General features: G+C 42.6%; 1 protein-coding gene across 1 annotated transcript in view; it reads left to right on the top strand.

Annotated features, from left to right (window-relative positions):
* Positions 1-7,804, top strand: part of qars1.S (glutaminyl-tRNA synthetase 1 S homeolog) — a gene marked incomplete at its 5' end in the record, with an annotated part of 81,964 nt that extends 74,160 nt beyond the window's left edge. Inside the window, 5 exon segments of the mRNA NM_001086510.1 lie at positions 88-180; positions 2,818-2,945; positions 6,362-6,428; positions 6,772-6,897; positions 7,585-7,804. Of these exon segments, the coding sequence (NP_001079979.1) occupies positions 88-180; positions 2,818-2,945; positions 6,362-6,428; positions 6,772-6,897; positions 7,585-7,635 (465 nt within the window). The 3' untranslated portion in view covers positions 7,636-7,804.
* Positions 7,805-21,557: the final 13,753 nt, after the last annotated feature.

The following is a 21,557-nucleotide window of genomic DNA, read 5'->3' as shown; positions in this document are numbered from 1 at the left end:
CGTTACTGATCAGCGTTTTTAATTAGAGGGCATTTAGAGACTATAAAATGCATTAGCTTATCTGATCTTTCAATTGTATTCCTTTAGGTAATGGAGAAGGGATATAAGCGCCTAACCCCAGATCAGCCGGTAGGCCTCAGACACGCTGGCTATGTTATCTCCTTGCAAAATATTGTGAAGGTGAGTATATACATATAAATATAAAACTTGGCTGCAAATACTACACAGCTATACTGGTAAACAATATAGAACAGTGACCCTACACTGTTTTAATGTATACAATATACTTGTATAGGTATGGGATCCATTATCCGAAAACCCATTATACAGAATGCTCCGAATTACGGAAAGGCTGCCTCCCTTAGACTCCATTTCATCCAGATAATCCAAATATTTTAAAATAATTTCTGTTATCTCTGTAATAATAAAACGGTACCTTGTACTTGATCCAAACTAAGAAATAGTTAATTCTTATTGGAAGTAAACCCAGCCTATTGGGCTTATTTAATGTTTACATGATTTTCTAGTAGACTTAAGGCATGAAGACCCAAATTACAGAAAGATCCGTTATCTGGAAAGCCCCAGGTCCCGAGCATTCTGTATTACAGGTCCCATACCTGTATGATACACTTGCTAATTATACTGAAGTATTCTCACAGAATTATCATGTGCATAGAGAGCATTTCTACTGAAATAGATGGTATTTGTACTTTAGATTTTTATGGATAATAACTTGGCATATGCAAATCACTTATGTACTTTACAATTTATGTCTGGTGATGTTTTTGCATCTCTGAAACCCCCCAGTACTTTTCTTGTGGTCGCTGGGACAAGAAGGGATGCTAGAGCAGATATCTGTGAGGCTTCCAAAGCTGGGAGACCCTATGTCCCCCTGCGATTTCACTCCTCATACAAGACGGGCACCATGGCATGTCTTTACCATCCAGAACTACTGGTTCTCAAACAAATTGTTGGCAATGCCATCAGTGAAATATATTTCTCCTTCTGTATTAGCCCCTCTCATTCTGTCTGTTGCTCTCCCACACTGATGAGAGACACAAAAAAAGGAACTCAAATGATACAGAACATAAAAAGATGACCAATCAGAGCTAGGTCTTTCACCAGTTGGCTATATAATTGTATCACTTTAAGGTACCATGCAGTCAATTCATTTATCTTCTGTACAAGCTTTAATGGTACAGTTGGGAGTGATCGGAATGTTCTTATCATATGCAGGCACTTTCAAGAAAGATTCTTAGAGATTATCAGGGTTATAGTTAGGTTACCCAGACATATCCTTATAGTGCAGGAACTAACCTTTAATGCAGTTTAAAAGAGAACTAAACCCTTAAAAAGAACATGGCTAAAAATACCATATTTTATATACTGAACTTATTGCACCAGCCTAAAGTTTCAGCTTGTCAATGGCAGCAATGATCCAGGATTTCAAACTTGTCACAGGGGGTCACCATCTTGGAAAGTGTCTGTGACACTCACATGCTCAGTGGGCTCTGAGCAGCTGTTGAGAAGCTAAGCTTAGGGCTCGTCACTAATTATCCAGCAGAAAATGAGGTTGGTCTGTAATACAAGGACTGATTATTAAACTCTGATGCTAATTGCACTGTGCTGCCATGTATTAATTACTAATCAGCCTTATATTGTGACATTTCTATTCTATGTGTACTGTATATTGTGAGTGGGTCTCTAAGCTCAGTAAGTGACAGCAGCACAGAGCATGTGCAGTGGATCAGCAGAAAAGAAGATGGGGAGCTACTGGGGCATCTTTGGAGACACAGATCTTTACTGCTAAAGGACTGTGGTTGCCTTGGCCCTGTATAAAAGCCTAAAATTAATGCACAACATTTCTTGCAACTACTTAAGTTAAGCTTTAGTTCTCCTTTAAAGGAATGTATAAGCAGTGGGGCTGATTTTTACACAACAATGGGCAAATTTGCACCTGGATAGTAACCTGTGGCAACCAATCAAAATTTTTCTTAGATTGTTTAACCTGCAGCTTGCTGAAAAAGTGTATCCATTTTGTACACCAACATACTGGGGCAAATGAATATACACCCATCTTTAAAGTAGTTAGCATTTAGCCATTTTCCATGATCTGTTTGATACCTGCTTTCAAGGTTTTTACCCTTTAAATAAAATCCCACAAGGACAATGGTTTGAAAAATGGAGAAAAAAATCAGGGAATTAAGCCTTTATGTAAACTAGCGCTATATGAGAGGAACTTATCAACGTTAGGGTTCAAGCACACGGGCAGATTCGGGGAGATTTAGTCGCCTGGCGACTAATCGCCAATTCCGTAGTCGCCTGAAGTTTTATCGTGAGGCAACATGGGGCGACTTCGGAAATCGAAGTGCTGCGAGTGCATTGGCACTGGCGTTTTGTCATTATGGCAGGTGGGGGGAAGGCAGTTCGGGCAGATTGTCGCTCCGCAGAAGAGGCGAATAGTCGACAAACGACTAAATTTCCCCTAATCTGCCCGTGTGCTTGAACCCTTAAACTTGATGCAGAGAGCAATTCGTTTTTTTGTGTTGTTGGTCTTTTTAAAATATTGACTTTTTACTTCTGCAGCTCTCAAGCTTGTCTGATTGCTGGGGGGCTATAGTACCCTAGCAACCAAGAAGCAGTTTTGGGAATTAGAATAGACAATATATAGGAGAGGCCTGAAAAAGAGAAAAGCAGTAACAATCACAATAAATGTTGTAGCCTCACGGTTCACTGTGCTGGACAAACAACTAAACCTGAATCCTGATAGCACCGTTGGTCCTGAGGATTCTCATGAGTGATTTTGTTCTCGTCTAGGATCAAAGCGGCAACGTGATTGAACTGGAAGTTACGTGCACAAAGACAGACGTCGCTGAAAAGCCAAAAGCATTCATCCACTGGGTGTCTGATCCTCTGACGTGTGAAGTGCGTCTGTACGACAGGCTGTAAGTCAACCTTGAGTTTTAACTATTCCCTTACTACAGTCGTATTATGAAACAGAGGACTGCTGACTCTACATTGAGCATTCCATGTGTAATTAGCAGGAGGCAGCTCTGAGCAGTGTTTAGCTTGGAAGCAAATGTCCGCTCACCTGTGTGCCAGCAAGGAGCCAGCGTCTTCTAGGGCCCCATGTGTTTGTTGACTCCACAAAGCTGTACAAAATGTTTATTCTCAAATGGACAGTTAATCAGTAAAAGACTGCAGAGAGCATGAACCCGGGATGCCCAGCCTGCTGTCCTGCTGCTTCACTCCTCGCAAGCACTGCCACTTGTAGTTTAGCGACTGCTGGAAAGCTTTGAAGTTAAGAGACAATATCAGTGAGCATGAGCCAAGGCACACTGGGTGATAAAATATTTGCCTATGTGGGAATGGGTAGAGCAGCCAATGGTGAATATTTTATTAGTTCCTTAAAGGAACTGTCCCCCCTCCCTCCCCCTGCACAGTGTTACCCCTGAATTTTGTCCCGTCTCGAAATAGCAACCGCACATGCAGAGTGAGCGCAGCGGAGTTCACAGGCACCATCTTCTTCTTTTCACTAATCTTCGTGAGCGGCGACAGTTGGAGCAATCTTCTGATTCGTGACAACTGCACATGCGCCGAAAGAGACGGAAATTGCCGAAGGGGAGGAAGAAGACACGAAGAGAAGAAGATGGCGCCCGTGAGCTCCGCTGCTCTCACTCTGCATGTGTGGTCACAATTTCTATTGGGGACAGAATTCACGGGTAAGACTAGGCAGGGAGGGGGGCCAGTGGGGACCTCTCACCATGGGGGGGGTCTCCTTTAACAGATACCAGAAATGTTTGTGTATTGTCAAATGAATCATAAAACTTTTAAGTGGTGGTATCCCTCGACATGGCGAACTAGCTGTCCTACTAACAGCCTATCAGCTTTAAAGGGGAAGTAAAGTCTAAAATAGAATAAGGCTTGCAATGCTGTATTTTGTATACTAAACATAAACTTAGTGCAACACAAGCCTAATATAACAAATGAGTTATGCTAAAACAAGATAATAAGAAGGGCGCACTCCCCTTGTGTAAAATCTTCATAAACAATTTATTAATTGTAGATAAAATGCACTTAGAATATTTGCAGGCAACAATAGCGTATAACACAATTGGAAGATTAGATTTCCATCAATGTGCTTTCCAAAGATTCAAGTCCCAATACCAACGCATTTCGTCACTCAAGGTGACAATATTTCTAGAGGCACAAAAGTCGCTCCGATATCCAGCAGTGATATCCAATGATTTCTGCTTTCAAAGGTAGCCACAGGGGGTCACCATCTTGGAACTTTGTTATACATCTTTGTAAGACCAAGACTGTGCACATGCTCAGTGTGTTCTGGGCTGCTTACAGATTTGGGCTTGGAAGTAGCTGGAGGAGTTGAATGCACCCTAAGGAGAAAAAGTAAGAAAAGTAAGTGGTGTGCCGAAGAAAATGTATGCTGCTTACAGATCGTCATAAATTATCAAAAGTTACAACACAAGTCAAATAATATCTGCCAGAAGCCGATACAGCAAGACTGATTAATAATCAGAATATACAGATTGCACTGGGTCCTGTGTTGTCATGTGATCTAATGTGGATTTTATCATTTTTGTATTGTTTAATACAAACTTTCTCCAACTCTGCAGAACCAGTGGCTGCAGCAAAATAATCCTCCAAATAGAATCCCAGTTTATCTGTTAAATCTGGCTCCATGATCTTTGTCCCTGCAGCTGGAGTTAGAAACAGTAATGGGGATGTGCAAATCTCTACACAGCTCCCGCCTGTTCTACAGGGAAACAAACAAAGCTGATTGAGTTCTGCATGGCTGGGAAGTAAGGTGGGGGCTCCCCCTGCTGCTCATAAGTATGATTGTTTCCCTGCAGAGCAGTTAGGGACCGTCTGACAATTCCTATCCACAGCAGTAAATGAAATGAATTTCACTACATACAGTCAGGTTTCTTATAAAAAAAACAGTATATATTTTTTAATTAAAGTATATTGGAGATAAGTTTCTTTTTCGTTAAAGAAAGTAGAAATGGGATTTTATTTTTTTGCCTTTACACCCCCTTTAATAAAACACTGTAGAGCAGCGTGTGGGTCCAAGTTAATAATGAATTATGTGAGCACATACAAATATCTTTGTGTACTTTACAATTTATGTGCGCTGATGTTTTGCATCTCTGAAACCCCCCAGCACTTTTCTTGTGGTCGCTGGGACAAGAAGGGATGCTAGAGCAGATATCTGTGAGGCTTCCAAAGCTGGGAGACCCTATGTCACCCTGCGATTTCACTCCTCATACAGACAGACAGACATGGCTGTTGGCTGTCGCTCTTTATCCTTCGGCTCTCTCTCAGTGTAACTGTGTATAAGCATATGCCAGGGAGAGGGGGGCTGCTAAGGACGCACATCCTTAAACTGCCTGCCACTGTGTTGCCAAATCCATCGGCTTAAAGGAGAACTAAACCTAAAAATTAATGTGGCTAAAAATGTCATATTTTATATACCAAATGCATTGCACCAGCCTAAAGTTTCAGCTTGTCAATAGCAGCAATGATCCAGGACTTCAAACTTGTCACAGGGGGTCACCATCTTGGAAAGTGTCTGTGACACTCACATGCTCAGTGGGCTCTGAGCAGCTGTTGAGAAGCTAAGCTTAGGGCTCGTCACTAATTATCCAGCAGAAAATGAGCTTCCCCTGTAATATAAGCTGATGCTACAGGGCTGATTATTAAATTCTGATGCTAATTGCACTGGTTTCTGTGCTGCAATGTAGTAATTATCTGTATTAATTACTAATCAGCCTTATATTGTGACATTTCTATTCTATGTGTACTGTATATTGTGAGTGGGTCCCTAAGCTCAGTAAGTGACAGCAGCACAGAGCATGTGCAGTGAATCAGCAGAAAAGAAGATGGGGAGCTACTGGGGCATCTTTGGAGACACAGATCTTTACTGCTAAAGTGCTGTGGTTGCCTTGGGCTGGTACAGAAGCACAAAACATAATGTACAACATTTCTAGCTAATCCTTTAGTTAGGCTTTAGTTCTCCTTCAAGGTGGTGGGGTTGTGTGTTACACAATGTGAAAGGGGGCATTTTTTTCGGGCTAGAGTTGCCAATATGTCTGGCTAGTGATTGTTTAGTCTGTCAAAATACACTAGTGGAAAATTATCTGTCACACCAACCCTGCTGTCTGCCATTGACTAAAGGCAACCGTCACCAGGAGGATCACTGACTTCCCCTGCACAAATAGACTAGCACAGAAAACCGTAACACCGTGTGTGCCAAAGGCCTAATGACTTGTTTATTTTGTTTTTTTTCATATACAGACAATGCAGCTTTATTTAATGTTCTTATATATCTTCTTCATTTCAGGTTCCTCCACAAAACCCCCGAAGATCCATCTGAAGTTCCTGGTGGATTCTTAAGTGATCTGAATACGGTACGTTTAGAGATTTGCTTTGGCCAGCTTGTCTTCCTGTACATTTATGGCTAACACATAGTTACTGCATTAATCCACACTGTGTCAGGAAATACTTGGGCTGCAATGTGTATGTCATGAAATGCTAGGGACCATGCCCTCAATCATGATTTCCATATTAAAATTTTCTTTTTTGTATTTAAAGTAGCCGTGGTAATATCAGCGCACAGGGCCTTGTGCCAAAGTGGGGTGGGGCTTTTTTTTTTTTTTTTTTGTGGCTTCATGTGGTACAGGCTATCCCCTCCACTTTTATTTTTTGCCAACTTCAATCATAATGCTGATATCTCGTTCCACTTATTTGTAGAACTCCTTGACGACAATCCCCAGTGCTTTAGTGGAACGGTCTGTGAAGAATGCCAAAGCCCTGGACAAGTTCCAGTTTGAGAGACTTGGTTATTTTTCAGTGGATCCAGACACTACTCCGGAAAAGGTCAGTGTTGTAGCTTCACCAATGCACGTTAATTTGATCTTGGTTGTGCATCATGTTAACGAGACATAATTTAATAAATACACAGATAAGAAAGATAGGGTGTTATTGAAGGTGGTGCACAGGAGCTTGCGTCACCTTATGGATTATTAAAATAAGATTTGGAGACCTCTAGACCAGGGATCCCCAACCTTTTGAACCTGTGAGAAACATTTAGAAGGAGTTGAAAAGAAACACTAGTATGAAAAAATGTTCTTGGGGTGCCAAATAAGGGCTGTGATTGGCCGTTTGGTAGCCCCTATGTGGATTGTCAACTTACATTGAGGCTCTGTTTGGCAGTACACCTGGTTTTTATGCAACCAATACTTGTCAAAAAGAAGCACCTGCTTTGAGTCCACTGGGAGCAACATCCAAGTGGTTGGAGAGTAACTGGTTGGGGATCACTGCTCTAGACAAACAGGCAATATTGAATATCTAATGTCTAACCTTAGACTGTTTGCTTTAATACAGTTCCTCAGCCAAGTCCCGCACTGTGGGCTGTGCCAGCTCTGATGGGCATGAGGCATATAATATGTTTAGTCAGGACTGCTCTTAGCATTGTTGCAATAAGGTGTCTATCATACAGTCATTTCCACGCATGGATGTTCATTTGGCACCATTACTCGTCTGCCTTTTTTCCTTTCTGTATAGATTGTCTTCAACAGGACTGTTACCCTGAAGGAAGATCCAGGAAAGATGTGATAATCTTCCAGTCGGCTCCGAAATTAAACCACCTGTACGTGTTATGGAGGCTGCACAGGAATCCAGAACACACCACTTGCCTTAAATCAAAACAGCAAATGGGGCTAATTCTTTGGCAGACTTTCAGTAATGTTTTCAACCAAGAAGTAATAAATATGAACATATTTAACAGGATGTGCAGTTTATTACATTGTGAAACCCTGAAAATGTTGGACACAATTATGGCATCCAGCCTTCCTCCCCAGGGACTCCGGGGGCCCCACTTGCAACATGGTCATGCTATACATAAGGTTGTCTGAGAGAAGTCACCAGTGTCTGGTCAAGTTGCTTTATAGTGCGCCCGCTAGTGAGCAACAGTGAGGCTAATTCACTAAAGGGCGAATTTTCGCCAGCAAAGTCTCCGCCACATTTCGTTCCACTTCACCAGTCGTACATTTGTAATAGCGAACTTCCGATAGTGTTCTTTTCTGCCCAGCGAATCTTCGTTAGTACTCTTATGCTTAGATCAATTTGAATAGGGCGGGTACATAATGAATAAAGTACTCCCTATTGTAAAATATAAGGATATAAGTCACGAGGAGTTTCATGACCATATAAAAGCACAAGGCCGAAGGTTGAGTGCTTTTATACAGGTCATGGAACTCCAAGGTAACTTCTAATATCCTCATATTTTCCAACAGGGGGTACTTTATTTATTATAATACACAAGCTTTAGTGAGTCATGAGACAGAAATGACATCACTACTCACTGTTTATAACTGATGACATCACTAGTCACCGTTTATAAGGATATAATTTACAAGATGTTCATGGCTTTTGTGTATTATATGTCTTTATTAGAGATGTTGGTGCAAATGCTTGAAGTGGCCACTTATTATTACAAATGTCCAAGGAAGCAAAATAAAGACAACAGAGATCCTCTAATGCCCTAGACATGAGCCCACCCTAAAATAAACGTCATGCCCCTCAAATGGTTGGAAAAAAATGTTAACACCAAAATCATAAAATACTTTTAAAGTGGACCTGTCACCTAAACATAAAACATAAAAAGCTGTATAACAAAAATTATTAAACATGGAGCCCAAATTGTTGTTTTTTTTTTTCATTAAAGCATCCATACCTATATAAAGGCGTTTAAATATCTGAGCTGTCAATCAAAATTACCTGCCCCACCTCTCATAGAGGTGAGGCAGTCAATTACTTTCACTTTCCATTCAGCATTTCCTAGATGTCACTGCCCTCCTCACATTCCCTCTCCCTCTTCACACTCTATAATTGGTTAGGGCATTAGGTTTCCCCATTCGGGCACATACACAAGATTTTGGGGGTGATACACATTTTGTCTTAATAACAATGTCCACAAAATGGCTCCTGCCTGTGTGCTGTGATTGTGTAATTCCAAGACTGAAGGAAACGAAATTTAAATAATAAATGTAGTGTAAGTACGTTTTATTTTGCTCAACTAACATGATAAAAATAATAATTTTAAATGATTTCTTAGGGTGAAAAGGTCCCCTTTAAAAACACCAGCTTTTCTTAGGACTTTTCGGCATACAGGATATGATGTCACTGACCTAAGATTTAGGAGGATGCAGCTTCGTCTTATAAGTTCGCCAGGTCTAAGGTGGTGAAGGAAACTGGCGAAAGGGGTAACATTCGGTAAAATTTGCACTTTAGTGAATTTACGGCGTAATGATCGTTCGCTTGAGTGAAAATTCGTCTGGCGATAGGGCGTGAAGCTATGCTAGCAAATCGGTCGCTAACGGTAGCGAATTGTCCTCTACACCTGTTAATAAATTGGCAATGTCCATGCGGATGAGATTTCTGCTGAATTTTCACTAGCGACGGCCACTTCACCCTTTAGTAAATCTGCCCCTTGTGTTTTATCAGCAGTTTTTGCATGTATCCAGGCCTCTCTATGTGCAACCTCATTGGATCTAATCAGGTGACTGTACAACTAGACTTATGACTCCGTAGCCTTAGTACTGCTAGTTTCACAATGTAACCGGGAGACCCATGATATAAATCAGTGTTGTGGCAATAGTGGGGTTATGTTTTCTGGAGCCCCAGGCAGCCCAGCCCAGTCCTGCCCTCCCTTTGTGAATAAGAAGAGTCTAAGTTCAGGGTATCGGCAACAGGCGGTTGTGGAAAGGAAATGCTCTAATGAAATCCATGTTTATGATGCATCGCTTGTCTACCTCACATGTGCACCGCTACTCTTATTTATAGTGCTGATATAATTGTGGCTGGTGAGATGTCTCTGTCTGTAAAGCAAATGTGGCATCACATTAAAAAAAACACAGGTTGTGGGGTTTACACAAAAAAATGCCTGAAAGATTACAAGATGAGGAGGTCCCACGGACAACTTTTAAGGCCTGGTTTCTTATTATACAGAGCTGCTGAATCTCTGGGCTGCTGTAGTATTCAGTATATAAAATTCAACATTTCTAGCCAAATTCAATTTTAGGCTTAAAGGAGAACTAAAGCCTAACTACAGAAGTAGCTAGAAATATTGTACATTATGTTTTGTGTTTCTGTACCAGCCCAAGGCAACCACAGCCCTTTATCAGTAAAGATCTGTGTCTCCAAAGATGCCCCAGTAGCTCCCCATCTTCTTTTCTGCTGATTCACTGCACATGCTCTGTGCTGCTGTCACTTACTGAGCTTAGGGACCCACTCACAATATACAGTACACCTAGAATAGAAATGTCACAATATAAGGCTGATTAGTAATTAATACACATAATTACTACATGGCAGCACAGAAACCAGTGCAATTAGCATCAGAATTTAATCAGCCCTGTAGCATCAGCTTATATTACAGGGGAAGCTAATTTTCTGCTGGATAATTAGTGACGAGCCCTAAGCTTAGCTTCTCAACAGCCAATCAGAGCCCACTGAGCATGTGAGTGTCACAGACACTTTCCAAGATGGTGACCCCCTGTGACAAGTTTGAAGTCCTGGATCATTGCTGCTATTGACAAGCTGAAACTTTAGGCTGGTGCAATAAGTTATGTATATAAAATATGGCATTTTTAGCCATATTCATTTTTAGGGTTTAGTTCTCCTTTAAGTTCAAATCAATACTGTAAGACTGTATATGACTTTAACAGGGTCAGACTGGGCCAGCAAGACACCAGGTAAAAACACAGTCCGGCTCTCGCTGACCCAGACCCGCACCCATTTTCAAGCCCCGCTACCCCTTGATCTCACACCTCCTGCCCTGATGGCACCACAACAACTGGACAGGTACACACTGGGGTGCGGAGGTGGGTTGTGATGGAGGCAGGGGGACCCTGGGGGGGGCTCCTGTGTTGGAAACCCAGGGATGGGCCTCCGACCCCCCAGTCCGACACTGAAATGTGAAACTTTTTCAAGCAGCCTTCTGCAATATTCCATTTTTATTTACTACTGACACATTTACCCAGATGCCCTTGCAATATATTTACTTTGTATTAACCTGATGCACGTTCCTTGTCCTTGTAGGCACAGATTAGTCTGTGGGGACATTGTATGTCACGTAATGCTGTGTGCAGCCTCTTACTACAATGTCAGTTGGCTGCCCAGTTACAGATGTCAGACTTACTGGTTCACTTCCTGCCTGCGATTTCCCTTTTTTGATACAAAACTGAAATGTGTGAAATTTTTATAGCTTTTTTCCACTGTATTAAATGTAACACTATTCTTATATTTTCCCAGATGGGCCAGGGGGTACAGTTTGAGTGCCCCCAAATAGTCCACTGCTGCTTTCCCATTCTGCACAATGATGTTCGAATGAGTGCTGACTCTATAGACCAGTGATCCCCAACCAGTTGCTCATGAGCAACATGTTTCTCTCCAACTCCTTGGATGTTGCTCTCAGGGTCTTCAAAGCAAGTGATTATTTTTGAATTCCAAGCTTGGAAGCAAGTTTTAATTGCATAATAAGTATAGTGCTGCCAGGCCACATAGAGTTCACCACAGCCCTTATTTGGCATTTTTTCATGCTTGTGTTGCTCCCCAACTTTTTACATTTGAATGTGGCTCACGGTTTAAAAAAGTTGGGGACCCCTGCTATAGACACCGAGTAGCAACTTATTAGTAGCAGGGACAGAAGGGGCTGAACTCCAATGGTCTCCAAAGCTATTAATGGTTATAAAAAGCTCCAGAACTATCCTTATACTTATTTCATAGAAATGCTGTACAAGTTGGCCTTTACAGCAGCTGTAGAATTCTTGCCTTGTGTAAATGTGAACATGTAAGAACCGCACACATCCACTGCTAATGATCTAAGGGGGGCATTGTAATAAAAAGTAACATTTGCTACAAGACATCACAAAGATACCGATGTAAGGCTAACAAGAGCCCGTGTTGTTTCTCTTCTAGCAGAGATGTCAGCAGGGTGGGTACGGTGGTCAGGGGCTCCATGGTAGAGAAGACCCCAATAGATTTAAAAGTTGCATTTGTGGGTGTGCCCATAATTGTGCAGGCCATTTTTTGTCCATTCTGTTTGTGGGCAGCATCCTCCTCCCAGGTAATCAAATAATTGGAGAGTCCTGCTAACTTGGTAATACAGGTATCGGACCTGTTATCCAGAATGCTCGGGACCTGGGGGTTTTCCGGATAACGGATCTTTCCATAATTCGGATCTTCATACCGTAATTCTACTAGAAAATCCTTTAAACATTAAATAAACCCAATAAGATGGTTTTGCTTCCAATGAGGATTCATTATATCTTAGTTGGGATCAAGTACAAGCTATTGTTTTATTATTACACAGAAAAAAAAAATCATTTTTAAAAATGTGGATTATTTAATTATAATGGAGTCTATGGGAGATGTACTTTCCGTAATTCGGAGTTTTCAGGATAACTGGTTTCCGGATAACGGATCCCATACTTGTATAGGGCCATGTGATTCCTGATGATGGCTCTGCCCAGTGGCATTAACGCTCCCAGCATGCACTCTGGACAAATGGGAACTTCAGTAGTTTATTGTAACACTAGTCATGTGCATATACTGTCAAAAGGTGGCGCTATGAGCATAGCATGTAAAACTTACAGGCAGCGAGTGAACAGAATGTTCTAAATAAATTGCTGCACACCAAACAGGGTTCCATTTATTGTGGGGAACCCCCTCCCCCCAGTATCTGTTGTTCCCTGCAAGCAGAATAAGTTCACAAGAACTCAGCATTAAAAAAAAAATAGATTGAATATGTATAAATAAATGGAACCGTAAATCATCAAAACAATCAAATGGAAAATTGTTCTGCGTGTGCCTCTATTCTCACACTCACATGTGGCTGTCATGTCACCCTGTGGTTTCACAATCTCATACGCATCACAATCCAACAACAGGGTGTGAATTTATTCAACAATAATTAGGGTCTCTGTGTTGGGGGGTTGTTAGTGCAACTGCCATCTTTTTTTAAATAAAAAATGGAAATTGAAAATAGTGAGTCATTGAAAAAAGTCTATTTCTGGTGAACAATGTGAAAACAACTCAACAGAAAAGAGTTTTTGGAAGGTGAATAACCCCTTTAACAGGCCTAGTTGGTGAATTACCAGCCAAGGACATGGGCAGTATTACAGATTTCATTGGCAATGTACTTTCTGTAAATTTGTAATCCCTAGGCCAGGCATGTCCAAAGTGCGGCCGGGGGGGCGATTGCGGCCCTTTTTCAAATTTACACCGGCCCTCAGCCTCCATCATGAAATGAATAATAATGAGGCCCCCCAGCACAGTGCGATCAGGAATCCCATAGCAGTAATATTTGGGCACATTAGTGAAATGATCTGCCACTTGGTCTATACTGCTGCCTGTGTGCTGAAGGTGTTAGTAATAGACACGTAATGGCACATAGAGACGCGCTGTTTTCGTATACTTCTTTAGGGCTGAAAGTGTCAATAGACGTACTGACGTGCCAGTCCAGTAAACTAAAGAAGTATGGCGTCACTATGTGCCAGTACGTGTCTATTACTAACACCTTCAGCACACAGGCAGCAGTATAGACCAAGTGGCAGATCATTTCACTAATGTGCCCAAATATTACTGCTATGATTACTCGATTCCTGCAATTTAATGTTAATGGTTCAAAGAATGTCGGGCTGAATGGTCGGCCCCCACACATTTTCACCTCACCAAATCTGGCCCTCATTGCAAAAAGTTTGGGCACCCCTGCCCTAGGCCCTTGGTCCACCCCAATCACTTATTCTTGCTTCCCCTCTATCCTCCCCAACACCTCTGCAACAACCCTGCCTACCAAACCTCCACCCACATATGCCACAGCCCCCTTGTTTTACATCACTGATTTACCCCTGACCCCTACACCAACAGCTGTATTAACCTGGAGAAAAGAAAAAAAAACAATTCTTGTGCCTTCATGTGGCCATACACAGGTCAACAACATAAATATCCAATAGTGATGTGCTGGTCAGGAAGAACTCAACCCACACCTGACTCTAAACCACAAATCCTTAACCTGCACCCAACCTTAATCCAGGGTCAGCTTGGGGGGCCCAGGGCCCACTGGGGTTTCTGTCTCAGAGCCCCCCAACCTCAGACCCTGCTGCAAATCCCCCCTCCGGACACCAGGCGCGGCCTCCTTCAGCATGACCTCCCCCGTGTGCATGTTTGCGCATGTGCGTACCTTTTTTGACGCGATCAGGGTCCGGAGACAGAGATCGAGGAAGCAAGAGCAGGGAGTAGGTCTGGGCTGGTGGGGCCTACAAGATTCGGGGCCCACTTGGTTTTTTTTCCAGCACTCCACTGTCCCAGTCCAACCCTGCCTTAAAGGAGAAGGAAAGGCTTCTTGTACTTGGGGTACCCAATGGTAGGCACGCCCAAGTGATTGTATTGATTTATCTGAAACCCCCGGGCATCGTGGATCGATCCTCTTCCATCTTCCTCTTTCCATCGTGTGGTTGTGCATGCGCAGTAGAACGAAAAGACGAACTTTAACTAAAAAGTCTGCTGTTTCATTCAACTGTGCCTGAGTCTGCCCTGGGAAATTTGAAGAAAGAGGAAACCGGAAGAGAAGCCCTCCGTGGTGCTCACTGGAATAACCCCGGGCCGGGTGCAGTTTTCTGCTGATAGGAGCACCGGCCCAGGATTTTCAGGTAAGTCAGTACAATCACTTGGGGTAGCCTAACATTTGGCACTCCCAAGTGAATCCTTTCCTTCTCCTTTAATCAAAAACATTTTGCCATTTACCCTGCATCCGTATTTTCTTGCACTGTACACTTGTGTGGGTGCCTCTAGTTCCTCTAGGGGATCTTTACAAGAAGTGAACTTCCCCAGTCTGACCCACACCCAACCTTGAGCCACAATGGTCACTCAAATTAGAGTCCTGCAGTGGGTCGGGTACCCTGTGGGTTGCGGGTAGAAGTTGCGGGTGCAGGTATAGACGCGGGTCATCGGTTGTGGGTGTTGCGGGTGTAAGGACCCTGGTGGTCTAGTGGGCTGTGGGGACGCCCGCCGCATGCTGCCGTCTTCCTCTAGCGCTGGTTTCCTTATGGTGTGTGCGGAGCGCGCTTCTGGGTTTATGCGCCGGTGTGATGACATCATCGAGCAATGGCGCGAAATTCAAAGTATTTAAAGGGGCTTTGTAGTAAAACACATTGCCCGTTGTTAGGTTCCATTTGGGTTGTTCCTGGTGCTACTTCTAAGTGATTCCTGTTGATTTTCTGTGTATTGACCCTTGCTGTGCCTGACTATTCTGAACTCTGTATCCTGACCCTTGCCTGGCTGTTTACTCTGACCTCTCCAAGCTGAACCCTGCCTGTCTGACTATTGTACGCTCTCCAATCCTGATTTCGGCCTGTCTGACTATTCTACACTCGTCTCCAATCCTGATTCCAGCCTCTCTGACTATTCCACTTTGCTTGTGCTGGCCCGGCCTGCCTGTCCCACGCTGAGTTGTCTGTTCTGCCTTCCACATTGTGTTCTTCCATCCAGTATCCTTGGTGAGACGATCGTGCCCCTTTGCTCGTCCAGAACCTGTAGCTTTGCTCCTTTCTTAGTAAGACCTTGCGGCATCCAATTAGCTGAGGGCTCCTCCCGAGGGGAAAGGCGGCTGTTAAAGGCGTAAGCAAGAGCCGAGATCAGGGAGCCTAGCATTGGTTCTGGTTTTAGGGTGCCGATCATGACAGCGGATCTTCTCAATAGCGATTTTCACTCCTTTCTGTTCACATCTACTTTTGATGATGTCACTTCCCATTTACAATGACAGCACTTCCTGTTTTACTCCTTTTTTTTCTGATCAGCCTACTTCCGATGATGTCACGTCCGGTTTACAATGACAGCACTTCCTTTGGGTCTGGTCCAAGCGGGTGAGAATGCGGGTTGCGGGCCCATGTTGCAAATTGCAGGTTGTGGGTACGGGTCGGGTACGGGTTCCAGAAAATGGACCTGCCCCAGATATTTTGTGTTTTGGTTTGTTGGTGATGACAGAACAATGAGAATAGTAGTAAGTAGAGGAACCGCACTCTCCTTACATACACACATGGGCATGAGAAGCGAGCAAACTGCCCAACCGTATCTTGCATGTTTGGCCATTACAACTTTACAAACTGGACCTCCCGACGTTTGAGAGAGGGACAAAAAGATCTGCCACTCGTAGCGTGTCGAAATTTATGGCCACACCTCCTAATTTCCATGTCCATTTTACAGGTTATGGAAAGTTTGAAAAATTTCTGGGGGTTTTAGGGTCATGTTTTATGTGTGATTACAGTTTTGCCAATAAAGGTGAAGTGAGTCTCAGTTCTCCCAAAAGACCTGCTTATCTTAAATAGTTACAATTGTATCTAAGTGCTGGTGCTGAGTGTTCTGGGCTCTCTGCCAAAAAGCCTCTAATTTAATTAAGTTTCAGAAACTTTGTATCTTTATCTGGCATCAGTGCAGGAGATCAAAGATAAATATTTCAGTAACAAGCCAGGTCTCATTTCTAATGTCAGGTTAAAGGAGAACTTAACCCCCAATAATAAAAAAAAACACCCCTACTCTACGTACTTCCCCATCCTCCGCATAGCTGATTACCCCTGAAAGTGCCCCTAATTCATTACTGGTGCAGAGTAAGTGCAGCGTAGCTCATTGCGACAGCTTCTGGCTCTTCTGTGTTCTTCGGGAAGTGGGGGGAAGCAGGGAGGGGGGGCTATGTAAGGTAGTGGGTAGGGGTTTTTATTATTGGGGGGGATCATTCTCCTTTAAGGCTGGGAAACAAGGCAATCCGGCCTGAGCTGCCACAATATTGTGAGAGGTCAGCTCCCACCATTATAAGGTACAACTTAAAGGGATCCTGTCATGGGAATTTTTTTTTTTTTTTTAAACATATCAGTTAATAGTGCCGCTCCATCAGAATCCATTTCTCAAAAGAGCAAACAGATTTTTTTATATTTAATTTTGAAATCTGACATGGGGTTAGACATATTGTCAGTTTCCCAGCTGCCCCCAGTCATGTGATTTGTGTTCTGATAAACTTCAGTCACTCTTAGGGCTCTGGCAGACGGGCAGACTAGTTGCCCAGCGACAAATCTCCTCTACTGCAGACAACTAATCTCCTACTGCGACACATTCAGTTACAGAACTGCCAGAAAGCAGTTCCATCCTAATGCTGGCTCTTTCCGAAAGCACATGACCAGGTAACATGACCTGAGATGGCGCCTAAACACCAATATTACAACTAAAAATAAATACATTTGCTGGTTCAGGAATGAAATTTTGTAATTTAGAAACAAAAACTACATCATAAAAATCATGACAGAATGCCTTTAACTTTATAATATAAAGATTTTTTTACATTTAAAAAAGTCCATTTAAGCAGCACCCTACAGCCCCACACCTGAGTACATGTTAATTTGACTCTATGGGACCAATTTATGAACATTCGTTTCTCTGAATCATCAATTTTAGCTCAAATAAACAACTTTTTTTTCCGTAAAGTTACTTAATAGTCTATTTTTTTCCTTATTTATCAAATGTTTAAACCGTAAAATCTACAAATACAAACGTACGACAAGCAAAAGCTGTCAGTGGAAGTTTCCTTTGTTTTCTTGCAAAGATCAGCCTTTTATTCATGGTTTTAGAGGTTTTTCGGACCTCAAAATGTTCATTGTCGTACAAATTTTTCGTTCTATCGGCAGCTATTTTCGTACGTACTTTTTATATTCTGATCTTTTAATAATTTTCATGGCATTTGTGCTTCTAGAGAAATAGAAACCATAAAAAATTGACCTTTAATAAATAGGCCTCCCAAACTTTAAAGGGAATATCAACCCCAAATAAATATTTTTTTGCCTAATAAATGAAAACAAGAATACATTACACTTTTTTTCTCTGTGTTTTTACGTTATTTGTATATGTATTGCTATTGTCTGTCCCTTTCTATTCTCTGCCCTGGTGGCTCAGACTGTTGATACAATGTACAAGGCGGCTGATTAATAATTGTTTTTACAAATCACTTTATAAGCACTGACAACTTTTAATGACTGTATATTGGAAAGTTTGTTTAGAATTATGTTTTCTATTATTAGGCAAATTTTTATTTTGGGGGATGGCTTAGCACTTTAATATTCCATAAAGGCAAATGCAACAGAAATGGCATTACAGATACAGGCGCATGTTCTGCTGATGTTGTTTCTGTCAGTGATCCAGACCTGGGGAAGTCAGAGCAGCTCATGCTAAAGCCTTCCCCAGTAACCCTTCTCACACCCACAGCCATGTGAGCTTCTCTGGGCCCAGCCACCTTCCTGCCTTCAGGTCTGGGAGATGCCGGTGAAAGTTGACACTGCAGCTTTAAGGTGGAGCACATTTTCCCTTGTATACAAACACACAGCTAATCACCCACTTACTGGGCGCTCCAGTCTTTCCTTAAGGTGGAACGGCTGAGTTGCTGCAGGTTGGCTCTCACCGCTGGCTTGTTCCCTGAGTTTCAGGGGGTGCAAACCTCCTTATGTGGCTGTCACACTCATTCACTCGCATCTCGTCCTATCCCCCTTTCTGCTTAAGGTGGGAAGCCTGAATCCTGAATGCAGACTGCTGCCAGTGCCTCTGTGCCACCTTAAGGAGAAGTGTTGCTGAGTGGAGTGGGAGGTAGTTAGAGGAGCACATGGATATGTTAAAGCTGCCCTGTCCCTTCTGGGAACCTGGGATCTGGGACAGTTTGGGGACTCCTTGCCAGGTCCTGCTGCTGACGGGGGAACAATTCTGAATCAACTACTCCCTGCACTGCCCTTATAATGTCTGAAGGGTGGGATTCCTTAGGGACATAGAGTCTTCTGTTAGTATTTTCACCAATTTATAAAGCACCAACGTATTCTGCAGCGCTGTACAAAGGAATGAGGGTTCTGCGGGGCTTTTAAATGCTGTGCCAGCAAGCAGCAGTAGCTAAGAGATTCACAGAGGAGCCCAAGTGGAGACACAGGAACTCTGAATTAATATTAAGTCTAGTGTTTCTTTTGTACAAAGCTGAACTTTTCCATAATGCATTGCAATAGATTTCCCTGGGGGAAAGTCACTGCTGCACACCATTATAATAAAAGGGCATTAACTACAACCAGGAGTGATAAGTGTTACCCCCATGGACCATATTATTGTGTAATCCCATCTGAAGTTTACGGCTGCAGCATATGGGGTCAGTGTTACCAAACTGGACTCACCCAACATGAGATTTCCAGTATAAAGAACAGGATGGTAGGGTAGGGGTTCTTAACATATTGGTATCCTGCGGTGAATTAGGATTTGCTTCCCCTTTAAGACTGTGTCAGTTGCTAAAGGCCTTGAGACCTTAAGTACAAAACCACATGACTGTGAGCTCTGCGGGTTACTATGTGACATTCACCATAAAGCCTAGTATGAACTTAGGGTGGCCATACATGGGTATATTAAAACTGCAGATAACGGTCCTTTAGACCAGCAGCCTCCAACCTTTTTGGCCCAGGGGCCTGAATTTTTTGCAAGGACCTGGGGGTTGTCAACTGCGTGTGGTGCATATATTTCATGCATGCTGCATCAAATTCGGGCGCGCCAGAATCAAATTTTGGCATGCCCGTGTGAAAAGTGCACGCCATGTCAATTGTGTGCTCGGCTTGGCGGCCCAGTTCAGGTATGTCCGCAGCCTGGCAGTTGGGGACCGCTGCTTTAGACCAATTTGGAATATAATCTGCCCATTCATTGGCGTTCTGACAGGTCTCCAACGATATCAGGCCAAAAATCAGCCGGATATCGATTGGGCAGGTTTGATTTTTCTTGGCCAAACTATCGGATTAGACCAATGGAAATGGCCGCATCAATTAACCGATGCGGTCCCCATCCCATCAGCACCCATTTCGATTGGTCTAATCCGATAGTTTGGCCCTAGGGCTGAATGATCGGATTAACCTGATATCGCCCTGCGTTTGGTGGGTACATCGGGTTAAGATTTGCTCGTTTGGCGACCTTGCCACCTTTAGCAATGCTATTACAAGGTAACAATACCAGCGTGTAAATAATCAGTTTAATCTGTCCGTCTGTCCATTGGCAGAACTGCAGGGAAGTTGCAAAGTATAATGTCTGATTTAGTTTGCCCAATTCTTGTGCTTCTAACCAATAAATAGGATAAAGATGCTAATATTGTAAATATTTGTCCCAAAATCAAAGAGAATGTCTCCCATAAATTCAATAAAAAAAAAATACGGTTGTGTCTGTGTGACAAATAAACTCTACATACCAAATTGACATGTATGACCCTTATCTCATCATATGAACATTGTTTTAGAGAGACTCACCATGTGACTAGAGTTGCCACCTGGCTGCTATTTTACCGGCCTGGCCGGTAAAAATGATGATTGATCCCAATGTTATTAATAGGGAAAAAAGATAAATATATAGGAAGGCCGGTATTTTTTTCCAGAAAAGGTGGCAACAATAGTTCTGACATCATTGCTCTGCCCCAAAGTGAAGTCACTGTCTGTCCCCAATCTGAAGGCCGCTATCATCAGCCAAAATTGATGGCAACCCTAAATAAGACTGACCTGTAGTAAATAAATAAGCCTTTCCCAGGCCAGAGTCAGACCTTGGTCGTATTGTGATTGTGATCATTATATATGTATATATTATACATTATCCAGTGTTAATATAGCAACATCACTGTAAATGTTATGTCTTTAATGTTAATAAATGTGCCCCTAAATCTTGGCAAACCATATCCCTGTAATGGCAAATGCGAGGCTTATCTGGCATAAAATAAATAATGTTTTATATTATGATTAAGGGATACAATCCCGAAACGCATTAGGCGGTTCACAGCAGTTTCTTTACCAATAAATCTATCTAATATAAGTGTCGTCTGCCTGTGGAGTTTTTGATATATTTATAAAATACACATAAGCCATGAATATCTTGTAAATGATATCCTTATAAACGGTGAGTTCTGATGTCATCAGTTATAAACGGTGAGTTCTGATGTCATTTCTGTACGACTCACTGAAACTTGTGTATTATAATAAATAAAGTTCCCCCAGCTGCAAAATATGAGGATATTAGACGTTACCTCGGAGTTCCATGACCTGTATAAAAACACTCAGCCTTTCGGCCTCCTGCTTTTATATGGTCATGAAACTCCTCGGTAACTTATAATATCCTTATATTTTACAAGAGGGGGTACTATATTCGCTATTTATATTTATATAGAACCCACAGTTGACAAGGGTGCGACAAAGTAGATTGTGTTTTTAGGTTAAATAAGCCTAAGGGCAGAGACACACGCTCAGATTCGGAGAGATTAGTCGTCCGGCGACCAATCTCGACTTTGGGGTGACTAATCTCCCCGAACTGCCTCCCCTGCGGCTAGAATGTAAATCACAGGTGGGATGGCACTTTGAGCATTTCGTTTTACAAAGTCGCCTAAGTTGCCCCACAAGGAAACTTCGGAAAACAAAGTGCTCCGAGTGCCATCCCGCCAGTGATTT

This window comes from Xenopus laevis, chromosome 4S, assembly GCF_017654675.1.
Source record: "Xenopus laevis strain J_2021 chromosome 4S, Xenopus_laevis_v10.1, whole genome shotgun sequence".
Classification (NCBI taxonomy): domain Eukaryota; kingdom Metazoa; phylum Chordata; class Amphibia; order Anura; family Pipidae; genus Xenopus; species Xenopus laevis.
Note: the sequence above shows the minus strand (reverse complement) of the source record. Positions and strands in the feature narration are given on the sequence as shown.